Below are 17,592 nucleotides of genomic sequence, written 5' to 3'. Positions count from 1 at the left end.
GAAAATTTATTGGTCAAACTGTCCAGTGACCCCCTTAGTTTTTGAAAAAATTATGGGACATTTTAAAATTTTATTGGACAATGTCCAGTGTCCTGTGCTTATTTCCGGCCCTGGGCCCCCACTCCGACTCCCCTAAACTGGCTTAAGCACCAACCATGGAGCAATATGAAACGAAACTGAGCTACAATGTAATACTGTTTTGACTCCAGTAAAACTACTCCATGTAATTTGACAAAAATGTTATCAAAGTAGTCTGCTACTCATCCCCTAAGCTGTAGTCGGTAAGTAAAGGGGGAGTCACTGTTTTTCTCCTCTTGGGCGTTTCCACTTTTTTTAACGCCCCATTTATTTTAAAATAATTGTGAGTATTAATTATTTAATCGAAAATAAACCAAAAAATACTACATAATTTTCAACTAATATCTGAGTTTTGAAAGACATGTACTATTTTTCGTGTAAAACAAATTTATAAATGGCCTGATGAATGACCATTAAGGTCATGGCGTCATACTACTGATACATGCGGATGTCAATTATGTTAATTGAGACTCTGGATCATTTAACGGCTTATCTCTTGGCACGAAACCAAATTTTTGTTAAATATAATGCTTTCGAACAAATATAGCCTAATCTTTAGAAAAACCTTTACATACCAGGGTGAGAAATAAGGAAATTTTTTAAACTGGTCATTTGACCAGTAGAGCCCAAGGGTTTTAATTAAAAAACTGGTCAATGACCACTTAATATTTCTACATACTGTATGAGCTGCACTGAAATGGATTAATTTCTATAACCAACAACTGGGAATTTATTTTTTACTAAAGAAGGGGAATTTAAAAAGTGGTCACGGTGACCACTGGACCCCCAGGCATTTAATAAATAAACTGGTCAAAGCAATTTTTAAACTGGTCATTTGCCCAGTGCCACCGCCTTATTTCTCACCCTGTTACATACTAGTAGTAGGCTACAACAGTATTTTTCTGTATCTTCATTTCAGTTAACGTGTTGAAAATGGGGCTATCTAGGGATGATGTGGTAATGTTCTATTTCTTAAATAGTAATACTATAAATTAAGTAACATTTTTTTTCATCTCAGACATTCCCTTTATTGATTGGAGCTGGAGTTGTAGCTGCATCAATAGTTCTTGTTAAATATTTCCTGAGTCGTAAAAAGGCAGCCCCTAAGTTACTCGAAGACCCTAATGTTAAATATAGCATTAAACTAATTGAAAAAGAAGTAATTATACGAAAACCCTTCCAACTTCTACTCTTCCTTAATTAAACATCTTAACAATTATAATTGACAGGAACTTAGCCACGATACCAGAAGATTCAGATTTGAATTACCGAGCTCTGAACACATTTTAGGCCTACCTGTAGGTCAACACATCTACTTAAGCGCTAAAGTCGACAATAATTTAGTAATAAGACCATACACCCCGGTTTCAAGCGACGATGATAAAGGATACGTTGATTTAGTCATAAAAGTTTATTTTAAAAATGTTCACCCTAAATTCCCCGATGGTGGCAAAATGTCTCAATATCTTAATGATATGGAAATTGGATCCTCTATTAACGTTCGTGGACCTTCTGGGCTTCTAGTTTACAAAGGGAAAGGGTTATTTCACGTTAAACCTGATAAAAAAGCTGCCCCAGTTTCTTATGACGTCAAAAAAGTTGGAATGATAGCGGGAGGAACGGGTAATTTTAATGTTTTTTTAACATTAAAATGTTTATTTCTTTTTAAAATCTCCTATTATTTTAAAAGGAATAACACCAATGTTGCAAATTGTTCGTAATATTTTAAAGGATCCAAATGACAAAACTCAACTTTCTCTAATTTTTGCAAATCAAGTAAAGTATTTGCCATAATCTTGCAAAAGTTAAAACAACTGACTTTTTGAATCTTCCGAAGACTGAAGATGATATTTTACTTCGAGAAGAACTTGAAAGTATAGCTAAGGATGAACCAGAGAGATTTAAACTATGGTACACAATAGACAGACCCAATGATGGTACGTTACTTATCAATCATTCTTAGAAATATTCTCCGATAATTAATTCTTTCTAATCATGTTTTAATTTTAATCTTTCTCTTCAGGTTGGAAATACAGTAAGGGTTTTATCAGTGCTGAAATGATTGCCCAAAATCTACCCCCTCCCTCTAATGACACCATTATTATAATGTGTGGACCACCCCCTATGATTAATTTTGCCTGCGTCCCTAATTTGGATAAATTAGGATATGATCCTAGACTTAGATTTTCATTCTAACCAAAAGCCACTATAAAAAATAAATTCCTTAAAATTATAATAAACCATCGCGTAATATTATATTTGGCCTATTAATTAAATATTATTTTATTTACAAAAGTTGTGGGGTTATTTTAAAAATAGTCTTGTTCTTGTTGTGCAATCATAGGGTAAAGAATTTTTAATTTGTATTTCTACTTTGGTTTTCTAAGAGATTATAATAAAATATAGTTATTTTGAATATTTTTCCTTGAAATCAATTTTTTATGCCTAAAATTAGCCAACTTGTCTCAAATGAGACCAATTTTGGCCTATGACTCACCAACTTGTCTCAAATGAGACCAATTTTGGCCTAAAACTCGCCACCTTGTCTCAACTGAGACCAATTTTGGGCCTAAAACTCACCAACTCGTCTCAAATGAGACCAATTTTGGCCTAAAACTCGCCAACTTGTCTCAACTGAGACCAATTTCGGGCCTAAAACTCGCCAACTTGTCTCAAATCAGACCAATTTTGGGCTAAAACTCGCCAACTTGTCTCAAATGAGACCAATTTTGTCCTAAAACTCACCAACTGGTCTAAAATGAGACCAATTTTGGCCTAAAACTCGCCAACTTGTCTAAAATGAGACCAATTTTGGCCTAAAACTCGCCAACTTGTCTAAAATGAGACCAATTTTGGCCTAAAACTCACCAACTTGTCTAAAATGAGACCAATTTTGGCCTATAACTCACCAACTTGTCTCAAATGAGACCAATTTTGGCCTAAAACTCACCAACTTGTCTAAAATGAGACCAATTTTGGCCTAAAACTCGCCAACTTGTCTAAAATGAGACCAATTTTGGCCTATAACTCACCAACTTGTCTCAAATGAGACCAATTTTGGCCTAAAACTCACCAACTTGTCTAAAATGAGACCAATTTTGGGCCTAAAACTCACCAACTTGCCTAAAATGAGACCAATTTTGGCCTAAAACTCACCAACTTGTCTAAAATGAGACAAATTTTGGCCTAAAACTCGCCAACTCGTCTCAAATGAGACCAATTTTTGTATAAAATGAACCTTTTATTTATTTTAAATCAATGAACAATGATTTGTGTATAAAAATTTAAAAACTATATAAAAATGGATGGATTTGTGTTTACAAAATACTTCTCTGGAGTAAAAATAGTAAATACACTATTTTAAAAAGGTTATAACTAACAATATTAACATTTATAAACCAAAAAAACCTAAAGTAAAGAAGAGATTCCCATGATTAATCACTTTCCAGGACGGAATATTGTAAATTGGAATGCATCAATGAAAAACACCTATGATCTGACATTTCCTGATAAATATATATATTTTTGTCACTGGGTTATGATGAATAACAACTAACGAGTCTTTATGACTTATGTGTGGTGATAAAAACTAATTGGTTCAAAACCTGCAACCATATTTGAGCTCAAGACTAAAAGAAGTCTATTCTTTTTGAGATTCCACTATTGTTTGGCAAAAAAATATAAGTAAATAACGCTACAAATCGCAATCATAAACACAAATGGTTTTACGCGTTCACTAGAGTTGCACCATTGGTCAAATTCACAGAAACAATATTCAGTTGTTTCCCAATAATCCCTAATTAATTCATTTATAAATCATTAAAGATCTTAATTTTTATAAATTACCTGTAAAATTACCTTTTTAAATCGAGTTCTTTTATGCTGTTACGAACGTAAACACCCAGTTTGGGTACATTAGCGTTAGATCTACAGCCTTCATAAGTATCGGCAGGGATATCCCGTCTCAAACCTACTAGGTTTGATAAGCAATCTCTTATTACGAATTTGTCCCCTAAAAATGTAATTATTAAACAGGTTGCGCAACTGAAACTACGTTTTTAATTAAGGATTATGTAACAGTACCTCCCCTGCGCTCAGTAATTTTAACACATTTATCCGTTTTTTCTGGGCATGTTATGGCATGGTGAATTCTCCAATCAACCTCATCTCCACAACCTGGTTGCGAACTAACGCAACTGTAACACCACAGGCCGACCAAACCAGAAGAGTACACTAAATATGGTTCCATATTAAGCGTTTAATTATGAAATATTAATTTTTAAATATTTAATTACCATCTGCAACTATCGGTGTTATGAAAATTGCTACTAGAGTCAAAATTAAGTGGTACATTTTTTTAATATAATTTCGATGTTTTAAGCAGGAAATATAGTTAATTTAATCTCTAGCATTACTTAAATTAATTTAAATATACTAAAACGTTAATTAAAAAGTTTTTAATTAACGTTTTAACAAAAACAGGGTTGGGTTGGGTCAACGAACAACGAGTTAGGCCTAGGCCAAAACAATATTGAAGAAGCAGACAACAAAATGCCGCGCCCTAAGCCCCTAACCCCCAACACCAACAGCGTGCCGTTTTCTTTTTTTTTATATAAATTTTTTTTAAGATATTGGATAATTTAACCGCGTAATTATAAAATAAAACCTCAAAAATAAGTTAATTAAATGAGCAATTAGCATTATTATTAATAAAAAGAAAGATACTCTGAAAAGTCTGAATTGGCGCACTTCCAAAGTGGAGTAAAAGAAAATTCTTTGAGTATTGGCACCATCCTACCTTTAAGTGTAATATACTTTACCAGACGATAACATGAGGTGCCTTTACGCTAATAAAACATAGAAAATATAAGAAATGGAATAGAAGATCGTAGAAATTTGACAAGTTTTATTATTTTTCTAACAACTCCATTTGAAAATTGTAAAATTATTTAGCGCGAATTCTAGGGAATACAACAGTCGACCCAGTTTGTAATTGCCTACCTCCTTGCAAACCTTCATGTCCATCAACATCAAGTTCCAATTCCTGAAATACCTTTAGATTGTACCATTGACGTTCTTCGCGAGTACAAGACAATTTGTTTAAAATTCGGTCACTAATGTCAGGGATTATGGGTTGTAATAGAACCGCGCATGTTCGGACGGACTCCAAGGCGATATATAAAACATTTCCAAGTTCAATATCGCTTTCTAGTCCAGGGGATTTAGCTAAAGTCCATGGTTCTTTCACTTGGACGTAATTATTTGTTTTTCTTAGTAATTCCATTAAATGTTCCAAACCACGATAAATATTACCATCAAAAACAAAACCCGGAAAATCGTCTACAAAATAATTATAAGTAACTTTCATTATAATTAAGCAATAAGTTTAAATATCTACCGCAAAGTTGTCTGGCTTCTTTGGCGATTTCCAAGTCATCTTTACTAATGGTCTTCGTTCGAGTGTATTTTGGAAATATTTGCTTTTTGTTGATATTTTTCGCGGTGCACCTGCTGAGTAAGTTGCCAAGGGTGTCGGCCAGTTCCGAATTTACCACGCGAGTCATTTTATCTTCATTGAAATCTACATTTATTGAGTGAAAAATAAGGACATACGCGTAATTTACAATGCCCGCCTGTAGTAGATGTCCCAAAAAGTTATTTACGCGCGTAATATTGTTAGTAGATGTCCCAAAAATGTTATTTTCGACGTCAAAATTGTTAAATACAAAGCAACTACGGTGATTATATGAACAAGTGAGCAAGGTACATACTTGCATTCGAATGCGGTACGGCCTCTCTCAATAGAAAATACCTCGTTCCGTCAACACCAAATTTTTCAATCAACGCCTTCGGTTCTACAATATTCCCCTTACTCTTGGACATCTAAAACGAACCAATAAATAGCCCCTCCTTACTAGAGTTCGAAGATTACGGGTAATTTTGACCTCACCGCGTAAATTACCATGGAACTATAATTTACCTTAATTTTAATAAAACATTTTATTTGCGTTTTCAACTTAGATAATTATTAAATTGAACCAAAGCACTTATAAAACCTTCCCCTTGGTAAAATGAAGGATGATTAAGAGTGGAGTTGCCATTATACGTCAAAAATACCATGGTAAATTACCAATTTAGAATCCTAGTCCTTACCTTTTCATGATCAACTGTCCAATGAGAATGACATAAAATAGTTCCGGGCGGCGATAATCCAGCCGCCATTAATAAAGCCGGCCAATAAATTCCGTGAAATCTTCAAACCAAAATTACGCAATCAAGGTCATACACCCGGGATAATTAGGGGCAGGGCAATTGCTAAACTTACTTTAAAATATCTTTACCTATGACGTGAAATACACTATCACAATTGGGTTCACTAATGGGATAACCCCCCACAGTTAAGTAATTGACTAGAGCGTCTAACCAAACGTAGATCTGCAGAAGGAAGAAGTCAAAATCAAGGTCAAAAGGTCACGCGGGTTAGGATTTATACCGTATGCGTGTCGTCGTGTGGTACAGGAATACCCCATTTTAACCGCGACCTTTGTCTAGAAACTGAAAGATCAGGTAGTCCTTCCCGAATCTGATTTTTCAAAATTGTCGCAAATTTATCTGGTTTGACACCTTTGGAAATCAGTTATATTACTAAATTTGCTTAATTATTCAGGCCCTGATTTTTGTAACCCTCGTTGGAAAGGTAAAACTTGGGGCTATAATATATTCTTTGTAAAACATTTTCCCATGTTATTTCTATGGGAAATTTCGAGTTTTTCGTTGAAATCTATGATTAGTTCCATAGAAATGAAGTCCACCCTTAGCAACTTTATTTTTTATAAAATAAACTATTAAATGGATCTCTTTAAAATTTTAGCCACATATTAAGGGCCCGGATTTGGGTGTAATGCTATTCTTATGAACATTTTGCTCAATTACTCGGCCCCTATTTTTTCGATCCTCAAGTTTTTAGTATGGTTGGATGGGGGCAAATAGGACTATAACATACTCAAAGGACATTCCCCTATCTCTAGTAGAACCAGAGTTATGAGCCTCTAACGTTTAGTGTAATGTTATTCCTGTGGAGTGTATGTTTATGAACATTTTGCTCAATTACTCGGCCCCTTTTGCTCGATCCCCAAGTTTTTAGTATGGTTGGATGGGGGGCAAATAGGACTATAACATACTCGAAGGACATACCCGTCGTATGAAGTCTTATCTAAGAGAGCTACCTATCCAAAGTTTACTAGCTTATACACCTAATATAATCTTTTTGAATCCACTACTGATACCAATCTTTACATTAAGAAAAGGCAACTTTACTTACAATCGCCATCCAACCAATGAAGGAGATCCTTTTCGAATCGGGACAACGAAAACATGTAATTCTCTTCTTCCATCCATTCTACAGGTTGCATTGATTCGGAAGACACTTTGACAACTTCGTCACCGTTTTTAATTTCCAATATTTGACTATTTGTGACGAATGTTTCGTCACTAGTGCAATACCACCCTTTATACGCCGATTTGTAAATGTACCCATTGTTCATTAACCTAGTCTAATTAATCTCCTAGTTAATTAAAACTATACGCAATTAAAAATAATTAACTACCAATAAATACCCAGAAACTAGACACGGCTAATTTGTGCCGGTCTTCGGTAGTTCGAATAAAATCCGTGTAATCGATACAACTCGTATCAAAAAGCTCCTATAAAATTGACATAATTCAAGGATGCTAATGATGTAGGGGGGCTTTCCTACTATAGTATAGTGGTTTTAATCCTATCTTACTTTAAATTTAGAACTAACTGCGTCACAGAATAATTTAGGGTTTTGATTTGATTTTTCCGCGGCTTGTTGTATCTATAGAAAACCAACAACTGGTTCAACTTGAGCCGATTTAAACCGCGGTACAATGTACAACCAAGTACCGTACCTTCAACCCATGTTCGTCAGTACCAGTTGAAAAGATAGTCTTCCCACTAGGATGTAAAAGTTTGTGGGCCCTATGTATGGCATCGGCTAAGGTAACGGAGTGTAGGTGACCCAAATGAGGCGCTACACGTACACGGTTTCCCCGTTATCGTAATTAAAATACTTAGTTAAATTAAATTAATAATTAACTAACCTCCATTGACGTAAAATATCGGTGTTGAAACTTGAAGGATGTTTTTTAAGATCCGCATTGTCCTGCTATGTCCCTAAAAGTTCCAATATGTCAAACAATCGACGTAAGACAACGTATCAAACCGAAGTTATGGGTCATTAATTTACATTATTAATTAGCTTAATTATTCAGGCCCTAATTGTTGTAACCATAGAAAATTTACTATCGTTGAATAGGTAAAACTCGGGGCTATAATATCTTCAAAGGATTTCGCCGAATCTCTTATCTCTGATGTCCCAAGTGGAACAATTAAATTAGGAATGGGATGTATTAAAGAAATACCGCTATCTTTACCTTATTAATTTCCTTAATTACTCGAGCCGTAATTATTGTAACAACAAATAATTAATATCGTGCGAAAGGTAAGAAGTATGCCTATCACATACTCCATGGAATTCACTATATCGCTTATAAAACCAGAGTTATAATACTCCAAAGTTTAGGACCATTTACTAAGCCAAGAAGTGATATCTAGCTTTTTAGGGAGAAGGTATAAATTCGCCACATTTCCAGCTTTATCTCCAGCGCGACGCGAATGACGGAAAATTACAGTCATATTTTCCGACCGAGGAGAGGCCAGAGAGAATTTAGAAGGGGAGTGGAAGGGGTGGTTTGGAATGTAGCGCAACGTCGTCTGCTAAACGTTATCTAGGCAGGTCGATTTCCGGTATAATGCGTTTGTAATAGATAGATTTTAGAACACGTGACCGGAAACTCGCCTACCCCAAAAAGCTCAACGCGACATCTTGTTTGGGCGTCATCACGTTTAATAGAGTCAAAGGGGGGCCTTCTACTCCCTTTCTAAATTCTCTCTGGAGAGGCGAAATAGTCCGGTCTCCTTTTATGTCCCCCCCCTTTTGAAAGGGGGACTGGGACTATGGCACGACGCGAATACTTAGGCAACTTATACCTTCTCCCTAATAAACTAGATATCACTTCTTGACTAAGCTAAGCTACGCGGTCGCGTTGTCCGGGTGTTTTAAGGGACTGGAACCGCGGTCAAGAGTTATCTGTCTTTGTAGACACTAAACAAATTGTCCTTGAGCCTACCCCAAATCTTCAATCACAGTGTTGTTATTTTGGCAACTATAGCTAGCCTTTCTTATACAACTTTCAAAATTCAATAAAATTATTTTTAATGACGGATTAATCAAGGCCAAAATATTAAGAGTCTAGAATATTAACGGGTTACGACGTCTCTTTGTGGCCAAATACTCCCGAGATTAAGGAAACGTAACAACCGTTTACTCGAGTGAGTCGTACTTGAGAAATTTTAAACCACAACCAAAACGTACTAATGAAATTTAAAAGAAATACGTGTTTTTTCCTCAAATTTAGACTTTCAAAACTTTCCTCGTGAAAACATTTAAGTGAGACGCAACGTTACACAACTATATTTTTTAATGCTATGTTGCATGACCAAAGGTAATACGACAGCAATAAGTGCGACAACACTCAAAAAAAAAATGTTAATAAATTTATTGCAGCGTAGAAATGAAGAATTTTATAAAGATAAGCGCCCCTATATTTAAACAAAGATCTTTTTGAAAGTAATTAATATCGAGTGACCTTGATATACCATACAAGATACAAATACAATTCTTTGTGACGTGTCTCGCGCATAACGTTCCGATATTATAGTGGGTGTTCCTGAAATGTCTGTCAAAAATAAACCGGGGTGTTCTATGGGCGATTTTGAGTCAAAAATGTTCTACGACATTTTGCCCTAAGGTTATAAGTTGTGATTGGAGAGTTTTACAGATAACACCTTAATACAATTAAATTAGAATTGACTTTGAATTTCTGATAGTTAATTTTGTTTTGTTTGTATTCACAAAGAAATCACAAACGGCTTTCCTACCCCCTATAGGGTTTATAAACTTCATGATACACACAACACAAACCTTAACGAAAAACAGTCTGTAGTCGCTTTACACCTGTATTTTTTAATGATATGTTTGTGTTGCGTGATAATAAGTATTAACAGAAGTGGATAATACTGAAGAAGGATGCCACTCTGTATCCTTTTAATACTTCATTTAAGTATGATTGGCTCAAGTACCCTTTTTGTTTGCTCTTCCGCTCATCAAACTTCAGATGAGTGAATTCTATAACTGTTTAGTGGTACTAAATCCTCAGCAATCAACCCACAAACCTTGATTGCCTTGACGTGGGACAAAAATTTATCCTCAAGCGTATGCGTGCGCCTTGGCAAATAGTTAAGGGCTAATAGACTCAGTAATTATGAGGGAACTATTTAGATTGAGTATGTGATTCGGTTTAGTAACCTTGCTAAAATAAATGTTAATCTGATATTGGGAAGAATCGTGTTACAATTACTCCGCCCTCTTTGTGATGGGTACACTTCTCTCGAAGAGACGTATTTTATACTTCTGGTATTACGATTTCAATAAGCCAGGGATACGTTAAAACCTTTGGTGGTTTTGATCTTAACTCAGAGAAAGAAACTCAATCTAATAAGTGTCATACTACTCGGTACTACGTTACTTCTAACATGACTCTGTTTTAACTGGTACGTCGTATATCCCTGCATCCTGCTGACTTTTCATTGGTCTGTCTTTAGTTTTACCTACCTAAAGTTCTCTCTAGAGCTTGAGAGTCATCCTCCGATGGGTAAGGTGGGATGTTAAAAAAGATCTCGAGTCGACTTTGACCGGCCGGGAATGTCGAATCGACGGCAGAGGTAAGCCAGTTTTTTTATACATTTAACAAACTCAGGTAAAAAATGAGCCTACCAACGCCAGGGGATAGTTTTACTTTCTCAAGTTAGGAACCGGTGCCTAATTGTTTAGACGAAAGTATGTTTTAATTTTAAAAGCAAATTAATTTGTATTCAAATATTAATTAGAAAACGATATGAATTCAAATTTATATGGATAGTAAATTGAAATCAAATTGTAAATGGAAAATAATAATTTGCATACAAATTTTGAATGGAAAATAATTTGTATTCAAATTTCAAATGGTGTCTGTCATTTGAATACGGGTTAATTTGCCCGAGTTTTGACACAAAGTCTCTTCAAATTTGCCTGATTAGTGTGATTATTTTTAAAAAACTAATTCGCCATCTGAAGTTGAATTCGACTAAATCTGATTTGAAATCAATTGAATTCAAGTTAATTGGCCTGATGTTTGGTTTTGACATAGTCACTAAACAGAAGAATTTTTGTGTCGTAATCATTTGAAAATTGATTGAATTGACCTGATGTTTGACATAAAATAACTTCAGAAGAAGAATTAGACTGAACTTTAACCTAAAATCACATTTTAACATAAAAATCTCTTACTCTATTATTCTATACCCAATAAACAAACCCTGAACAGAAATAATAATTAGGCACAATTTTAAAAACCTCAAAATCAGGTAGAAATTACCTTGACCCACAACAACAAAATAATGCCCCTATTATTTAATAAATATTAATTTATTTCAGTATAAAGTTGTTGGTTTTTCTTTATTATTTTTCTAAATCAAAGCCTACTATCAGCTAAAAAACCGAAGTTCAATCAGAACCAAAACGTCATCGATTCTACAGATTAACATAGCAACTCGAAGCAAGCCAACAGCCGCGAAGTCAGTGGCCCTGAAGGCTTCGTTATCCGTTTTCCCTTCACAGTCAGTCGGGTCTTTTCATTTATAGAAAATGGCGTGGTCAGTGAGAGTCTTTAGTAGTATAAGTTCGAAAAGCGTCTTTAGAAAATATAAACCGTACATTTTTCCAAACATTTTATGTTGCGAATCGTGGTCTTCCGTCGCTCATTCCCTCAGTGTTAAGAAACTAATTGAAGAAAAACGACGCGAAGCTTCTCTCGGTGGTGGCCAAAAAAGAATCGATGCTCAACATAAGAAAGTACGTACATCGTAAGCCTTGTTCGTGGATGATGGTTTATACCGTAGTGTAGTCGTGTACAACACTCACACTGTACTAGCTACATATTATATTTTATCAAAATTGTACACCGCAGACTGTACGTATACTATAGGTTTTTATCTCCGGGTACGGTGGTTGAGAGAGAGTCTGCAACTAGGCCTATACGCTGTGCTATCAGCTTTATTTGACCGTTTTTGTATGTTGTCAATGCTGTTTCGTCAGTTGAACTTGAAAGTGGGGTTATATTCACGTATTGTGGGTTAATTTATTTTATGGCTATAAAATGCGTTAAATTTATACGGGGGTTGTAAAGTGATGTTAACATTCACGCTGCGATTGTAAAGTGGCGTTTTCATTCTCATGGGGATTTTAAAGTGGCATTAACATGCACCCGGGTTCTATAAAGATGACGTTAAATTCACGAGGGTACTATAAAAGATGACATTGAATTCACGCGGGTACTATAAAAGATGACATTGAATTCACGCGCGTACTATATAAAGATGACATTGAATTCACGCGCGTACTATATAAAGATGACATTGAATTCACGCGCGTACTATATAAAGATGACATTGAATTCACGCGCGTACTATATAAAGATGACATTGAATTCACGCGCGTACTATATAAAGATGACATTGAATTCACGCGCGTACTATATAAAGATATTTAATTCACGCGGGTACTATATAAAGATGATATTTAATTCACGCGAGTACTATATAAAGACGACGTTGAATTCACGCGGGTAAGTTGAATTCAATCACAAAAACGTTTATATTAAATTTTCAGGGCAAACTAACGGCGCGAGAGAGGATAAACCTTCTGATGGACGCCGGGACTTTCACCGAATATGACATGTTTGCCGAACACACCTGCATGGATTTCGGAATGGAAAAAACTAAAGTAAGCCAGTCTGTCCTTAAGCTCATATAACACTCTCGTTACAATACACAATACCCAATTTCTTATCCTTATTTCTTTCGCAATGTCATTGTCTATTTCAGTTTCCCGGTGATAGCGTGGTAACGGGACATGGTCTAATAAATGGCCGACAAGCATTCGTATTTAGTCAAGTAAGTGTTAATTATAGTGGAGGAAACCCACAACGGCGTGGCCGGCCGTTTTAACATTTATTTCGCAAGTCACTTGCTAAAACGCGTAATTTTCCTTTTAAAGGATTTCACAGTATTTGGCGGTTCACTATCAAGTATTCATGCCAAGAAAATATGCAAAGTAAGAGGGGCTATTTACTAATAACCAGAAATATAAGTATAAACCGCGGCAGGGATAGATTTAATTTTAGAAGTAGGAATGGAGAATAGAGTAATATCTGGGCGCGCGTCAAAGTCCCGCACCCCCTTTCCCGGGACGGGGGGGGGGGGTATGAAAGAAGAGGCGGGTCATAGAGACAGGGGGAAAAAGGGATTACGTATTTTTCGCCGTCCCCGTCAGCAACGTCATCAAAACGTAGTTTAACTGAGCCAATAAGATAATTTAAACTTTTCGTTACGTACTGTTGGAGGGAGGAAGGGGCTCTATACTGGGCTATGAGTCGGACTGAAGTAAATACTAACCGTTCTCCATTCCTACTTCTAAAATTAAATCTATCCCTGACCGCGGTTAATAACGACGTGGTTTTAAGTATTTCGCAAAGAAATTAACCTCATATATTTATAAGTATTTCTGTTTGTTACGATTGCAAATTAGGTAATGGACCAAGCGATGTTAGTAGGAGCGCCTGTAATTGGTATTAACGATTCCGGTGGCGCAAGGATACAAGAAGGGGTCGAATCACTAGCGGGGTACGCTGATATCTTTGAAAGGAACGTTCTATCTTCAGGGGTTATTCCCCAAATTTCCCTGATCATGGGACCTTGCGCGGGAGGAGCCGTTTATTCACCGGCTTTAACTGATTTCATCTTTATGGTCAAGGTAAGTACTTGAGCACTTCCTAACCTTGTAGACCCCCAAATATGGCTGACATCGGCGCATAAAGGTCACGATGTAAGGTTACTAGTTAGACATTGGCGCATAAAGGTGACGTTACAAGTTAGTCGGCTTTATACACAGTGAGGTCATGTTACCTTACATGGCTTCCCACTACACTCTTGAAGTATACAATAGAAATCGTATTTTGCCTAATGATGCCTTCTGAGTAAGAACGGTACCAAATATAGCCGGCCACTAACAAAAATACTGACGTCGCTATAGTTTGAGACACATCCCCCATAGACCCTTCTTTCTTTTATATCAAGGTCACTCGACTGTTCAATGGTAGGCGCGGTAAATGCGATGTATTCCACTAAGCTCACTGCACATGCACAGTCGCAAAAAAACACTGCATCCTTACAATTCCTTTTTGGAATTACAAAGTCCATGGATGGCTAAGCTTTCTTTACTAATTAAAGGAAACATCGTATTTGTTCATTACGGGACCTGACGTAGTCAAGGCAGTTACCAATGAGGATGTCACCCAAGAAGAACTAGGCGGAGCTAAAACTCACACAACCATTTCGGGAGTCGCGCATAACGCTTTCGAAAATGACGTCGACGCTCTATTACAATTAAGGAACTTTTATAACTTCTTGCCACTTAGTAACAAAGATCCAGCTCCTATCAGGGAATGCGAGGATCCATGGTGAGTCTCTAGTCTTTGAAATACTACCGCGATGTTTTTAACGTTTGGGGATGATAGAACTCTAATTAAACGCTAAAAGGAATTTCATAGCGCTAATTGTCCTCTCTCTAACGGTACCAATTACTTGGGCCTGCGTCAACCAGAGCTTTAGTAATTACAGGCTTAAAAGTAAATACGACATTTTTCTATAGGGACAGAATGGTTGAGAGTTTAGACACGGTAATTCCATTGGAAAGCACAGCGGCTTATAACATGTTGGACGTCATCTTGGATGTAAGATTGATTTGCTTGTCCGGTCCAGGAACGGAACTAAGCCAAGTTTTTAAATAATTCTAAACTCAAACAGGTCGTAGACGAACGCGATTTTTTCGAAATTATGCCGACATACGCCAAAAATTTAATCGTGGGCTTTGCCAGAATGAAAGGTAGAACAGTTGGCATCGTTGGAAATAACCCCAAAGCGGCTGCGGGTTGTTTAGACATCAATTCCTCAACAAAGGGGGCCAGATTCGTCCGATTTTGCGACGCGTTTAACATTCCTATCATTACATTCGTCGATGTTCCCGGATTTTTACCAGGTAGACCATCTGCGTCATTACTGTACGCAATCAACCCTAATCTTACGCTATGACCTTTCGACCTTTGTAGGTACGGGTCAAGAATACGCGGGTATCATTAGACACGGAGCTAAACTACTTTACGCGTTTGCTGAAGCGACTGTTCCAAAAATAACAATTATAACTAGAAAGGTACCGCTCAGTTAGAGCTTTATTAACGCTGGGTTTGTTGTTTTAACATACTACCTCTATTACAACAGGCTTACGGTGGAGCCTATGACGTCATGAGTTCCAAGCATTTAAGAGGGGATATGAATTACGCGTGGCCCACAGCCGAAATCGCCGTCATGGGGGCCAAAGGCGCGGTATCAATTATTTACAGAGGAAAAGATAATGTAGCACAGTTAGAAGAAGAATATGTCGAGAAATTTGGAAACCCATTCCCTGCAGCTATCAGAGGTTTGTCTTAAAGAGACAGTAATTACGTGTGATTATCCTAACACACCTTTTTCAACATTTTAGGTTTCATAGACGACATTATCGAACCAAGAACAACAAGAATGCGAATATGCTTAGATTTAGAATTATTAGAACGTAAAAATCTTTCAAATCCTAAGAAAAAACACGGTAACATTCCACTTTAGTTGACATTAGTAAATATTTTTGAGAATCTCTTTGTTAAAATCATGTTAATGTGCATTTTTATTAATTGTTAATTGCGTATTAATATACGTTTTGGGGATATAAGGGTTTAATAAAAAACACAAACAAAATTCCATTCAAAATGTTCAAACAATATATATTTACTACCGTCATTTTTCTAATAAAGAACTATGTTTATAATATCTGTTCCTTCAAGAACTTATTTATTTGTATTTTAACTTTTCATCCGGGTTATAAGCGACTACTAAACTTATTAAAACCCATATATTTATGATGAAAAACACCATACTGGCGGCGAAAATATAAAGGTAGGTGTTAACACCCTCAAACTCTAAATAGTACGCGAAAAGAAGCCATAAACCTTGACCCAACACCCAGAAAAGGGTCAAGGCAATACCCTTGAAAACCGACATTTTTAATTTGGGTAACAAAACGGGGAGGTAACATAAAAACCATAAGAAATACTGCGACGTGCAGACTTTGTTAAACATAACGAAAGTGAACGTCGTAGCGAAGAAACAAAACGGTAGATCGCGTTTAACGGAGAATTTTAACGCGAATAAGGCGAATAAGATTAACTGCGGGATAAAAACAAAGTATTGGTTGAAAATGGGACTCGAGTTAATGTCTGTCAGATACAACAGATAAAAATACGGTGAAAAATTATGCCTTATATCTTTTCTAGAAATATGGTAAAGCAAGGCTTCATTTAGGTAATCATTTCCGTAGTAAATATACGACCACAAAGTTGGAATTACGAATGAAACCAAAGAGATGAAGATGAATTTCAAAGTGGTTATATTCGGTGTTAATTTCACTTTTAGGTCTTTAAAACTTGTCAAGTTCGAGTCTTGGTTTAAACATAGGTAAATTACGGGCGCGTAAATAACGGGATATATTTTAAAATGCACCGAAAACCCGTAAAAAATGGCGGCTAACGAGACTTTGTTTTTCATCAGACACCAAACTGTTGTTAATGTCAATAAAGTCATTACGGAATCAGCGTTACCTCTAGTGCAAATTGCGATTGAAAAAGGGTTATACCACCATAAACACGCGCACAATATCGGAGTTTTTACGCGCGGGTTGCAGTTGGACTTGACGATTTTAAAAATTAACCAACCCGTTAATAGGTCAAAAATGGAAAACATGATTTTACCAAATGTTTTGTTAACTATAAAATTGCCTCGCATCAGTAAGGCCAATAAAGGGGTGTAACGGTAAGTATGACGTAAAAATGGCGATTCGCCATTAATGGTGTAATAAGCACCGTCAGTAATTACCGCGTAATCTACATCAGTGTATTTAACTTTCGAAATTTTATCATGCCATTCGCCATAAGCTATCATTATTACGCGGGCTAACGCTCCTAATATCACGTGATTTTTAAGAGTAAACCCCATTTTTTCATCAAGAACGAAATAATTTTTCCTACCGGTTCAGTTATTGTTTGTCCAATTTTCCTTCAGTCTTGATTGTTAAATTGTCAGAACTTGAGTTTGAACTTTTGAATCCAGAACAACACAATGATTCAGTCCATTTTTTGCAACAAAGTTCCATGTTCTTGAACTCCGCTTTGCACATTTCTTCTCGG

At 36.2% G+C, this 17,592-nt stretch overlaps 5 protein-coding genes across 7 annotated transcripts; 2 read left to right on the top strand and 3 right to left on the bottom strand.

Annotated features, from left to right (window-relative positions):
- Positions 1-271: 271 nt before the first annotated feature.
- Positions 272-2,499, top strand: LOC149673474 (NADH-cytochrome b5 reductase 3-like). Of its 2 annotated transcripts, XM_089839035.1 has the most exons (7): positions 272-361; positions 998-1,035; positions 1,097-1,237; positions 1,308-1,701; positions 1,769-1,854; positions 1,916-2,015; positions 2,102-2,499. In XM_089839035.1, the coding sequence occupies exons 2-7, from the start codon at positions 1,012-1,014 to the stop codon at positions 2,272-2,274; spliced, it is 918 nt and encodes a 305-aa protein (XP_089695161.1). In that variant the 5' UTR covers positions 272-361; positions 998-1,011; the 3' UTR covers positions 2,275-2,499. The 2 variants fall into 2 exon arrangements, with proteins under 2 accessions (XP_089695161.1, XP_089695163.1); XM_089839037.1 differs by lacking the exon at positions 272-361 and having other exon boundaries at positions 374-1,035.
- A 799-nt stretch (positions 2,500-3,298) lies between these two features.
- On the bottom strand, positions 3,299-4,672 carry crim (QVR superfamily protein crim). The gene is made up of 4 exons (XM_089839041.1): positions 4,374-4,672; positions 4,162-4,311; positions 3,937-4,090; positions 3,299-3,874 (listed from the first exon to the last, which is right to left on the bottom strand). Exons 1-4 carry the CDS (start codon positions 4,429-4,431, stop codon positions 3,739-3,741), a joined length of 498 nt encoding a protein of 165 aa, XP_089695167.1. The 5' UTR covers positions 4,432-4,672; the 3' UTR covers positions 3,299-3,738.
- Positions 4,673-4,964: 292 nt separating this feature from the next.
- Positions 4,965-17,575, bottom strand: MetRS-m (Methionyl-tRNA synthetase, mitochondrial). Its single transcript, XM_089839032.1, has 12 exons — positions 17,434-17,575; positions 8,203-8,275; positions 8,011-8,132; positions 7,866-7,937; positions 7,696-7,782; positions 7,400-7,631; positions 6,572-6,702; positions 6,404-6,513; positions 6,232-6,331; positions 5,850-5,961; positions 5,477-5,659; positions 4,965-5,418 (listed from the first exon to the last, which is right to left on the bottom strand). Exons 2-12 carry the CDS (start codon positions 8,258-8,260, stop codon positions 5,024-5,026), a joined length of 1,602 nt encoding a protein of 533 aa, XP_089695158.1. The 5' UTR covers positions 8,261-8,275; positions 17,434-17,575; the 3' UTR covers positions 4,965-5,023.
- LOC149673472 (propionyl-CoA carboxylase beta chain, mitochondrial-like) lies at positions 10,818-16,178 on the top strand. 2 transcript variants are annotated; one of them, XM_089839031.1, is made up of 13 exons: positions 10,818-10,945; positions 11,740-11,914; positions 12,032-12,113; positions 12,930-13,043; positions 13,145-13,213; positions 13,317-13,373; positions 13,848-14,072; positions 14,549-14,778; positions 14,970-15,051; positions 15,125-15,356; positions 15,427-15,527; positions 15,596-15,794; positions 15,858-16,178. In XM_089839031.1, the coding sequence occupies exons 2-13, from the start codon at positions 11,907-11,909 to the stop codon at positions 15,977-15,979; spliced, it is 1,521 nt and encodes a 506-aa protein (XP_089695157.1). In that variant the 5' UTR covers positions 10,818-10,945; positions 11,740-11,906; the 3' UTR covers positions 15,980-16,178. The 2 variants fall into 2 exon arrangements, with proteins under 2 accessions (XP_089695157.1, XP_089695156.1); XM_089839030.1 differs by having other exon boundaries at positions 11,740-12,113.
- Positions 11,687-17,438, bottom strand: PIG-M (Phosphatidylinositol glycan anchor biosynthesis class M). The gene has a single exon (XM_089839034.1). It carries the CDS (start codon positions 17,399-17,401, stop codon positions 16,202-16,204), a length of 1,200 nt encoding a protein of 399 aa, XP_089695160.1. The 5' UTR covers positions 17,402-17,438; the 3' UTR covers positions 11,687-16,201.
- Positions 17,576-17,592: the final 17 nt, after the last annotated feature.

Source organism: Phalangium opilio, unplaced genomic scaffold, assembly GCF_054372755.1.
Source record: "Phalangium opilio isolate 3A_F unplaced genomic scaffold, DU_Popi_V2 ptg000048l_1, whole genome shotgun sequence".
Taxonomy (NCBI): Eukaryota; Metazoa; Arthropoda; class Arachnida; order Opiliones; family Phalangiidae; genus Phalangium; species Phalangium opilio.
This window is presented reverse-complemented; position numbering and strand designations above follow the sequence as displayed.

Coding starts and splice junctions, on each gene's coding strand:
- LOC149673474 (XM_089839035.1), top strand. CDS start 1,012: ATGGGGCTATCTAGGGATGATGTG. Junction 1,036..1,096: donor GGCTATCTAGGGATGATGTG/GTAATGTTCTAT, acceptor TTTTCATCTCAG/ACATTCCCTTTATTGATTGG. Junction 1,238..1,307: donor TTAAACTAATTGAAAAAGAA/GTAATTATACGA, acceptor TATAATTGACAG/GAACTTAGCCACGATACCAG.
- PIG-M (XM_089839034.1), bottom strand. CDS start 17,401: ATGGGGTTTACTCTTAAAAATCACGTGATATTAGGAGCGTTAGCCCGC.
- MetRS-m (XM_089839032.1), bottom strand. CDS start 8,260: ATGCGGATCTTAAAAAACATCCTTCAAGTTTCAACACCGATATTTTAC. Junction 7,632..7,695: donor TAGCCGTGTCTAGTTTCTGG/GTATTTATTGGT, acceptor GAGATTAATTAG/ACTAGGTTAATGAACAATGG. Junction 5,660..5,849: donor CGTACCGCATTCGAATGCAA/GTATGTACCTTG, acceptor CAATAAATGTAG/ATTTCAATGAAGATAAAATG.
- crim (XM_089839041.1), bottom strand. CDS start 4,431: ATGTACCACTTAATTTTGACTCTAGTAGCAATTTTCATAACACCGATA. Junction 4,312..4,373: donor AACACCGATAGTTGCAGATG/GTAATTAAATAT, acceptor AACCATATTTAG/TGTACTCTTCTGGTTTGGTC. Junction 4,091..4,161: donor AATTACTGAGCGCAGGGGAG/GTACTGTTACAT, acceptor TTACATTTTTAG/GGGACAAATTCGTAATAAGA.
- LOC149673472 (XM_089839030.1), top strand. CDS start 11,907: ATGGCGTGGTCAGTGAGAGTCTTTAGTAGTATAAGTTCGAAAAGCGTC. Junction 13,374..13,847: donor ATGCCAAGAAAATATGCAAA/GTAAGAGGGGCT, acceptor ATTGCAAATTAG/GTAATGGACCAAGCGATGTT. Junction 15,357..15,426: donor TGTTCCCGGATTTTTACCAG/GTAGACCATCTG, acceptor CGACCTTTGTAG/GTACGGGTCAAGAATACGCG.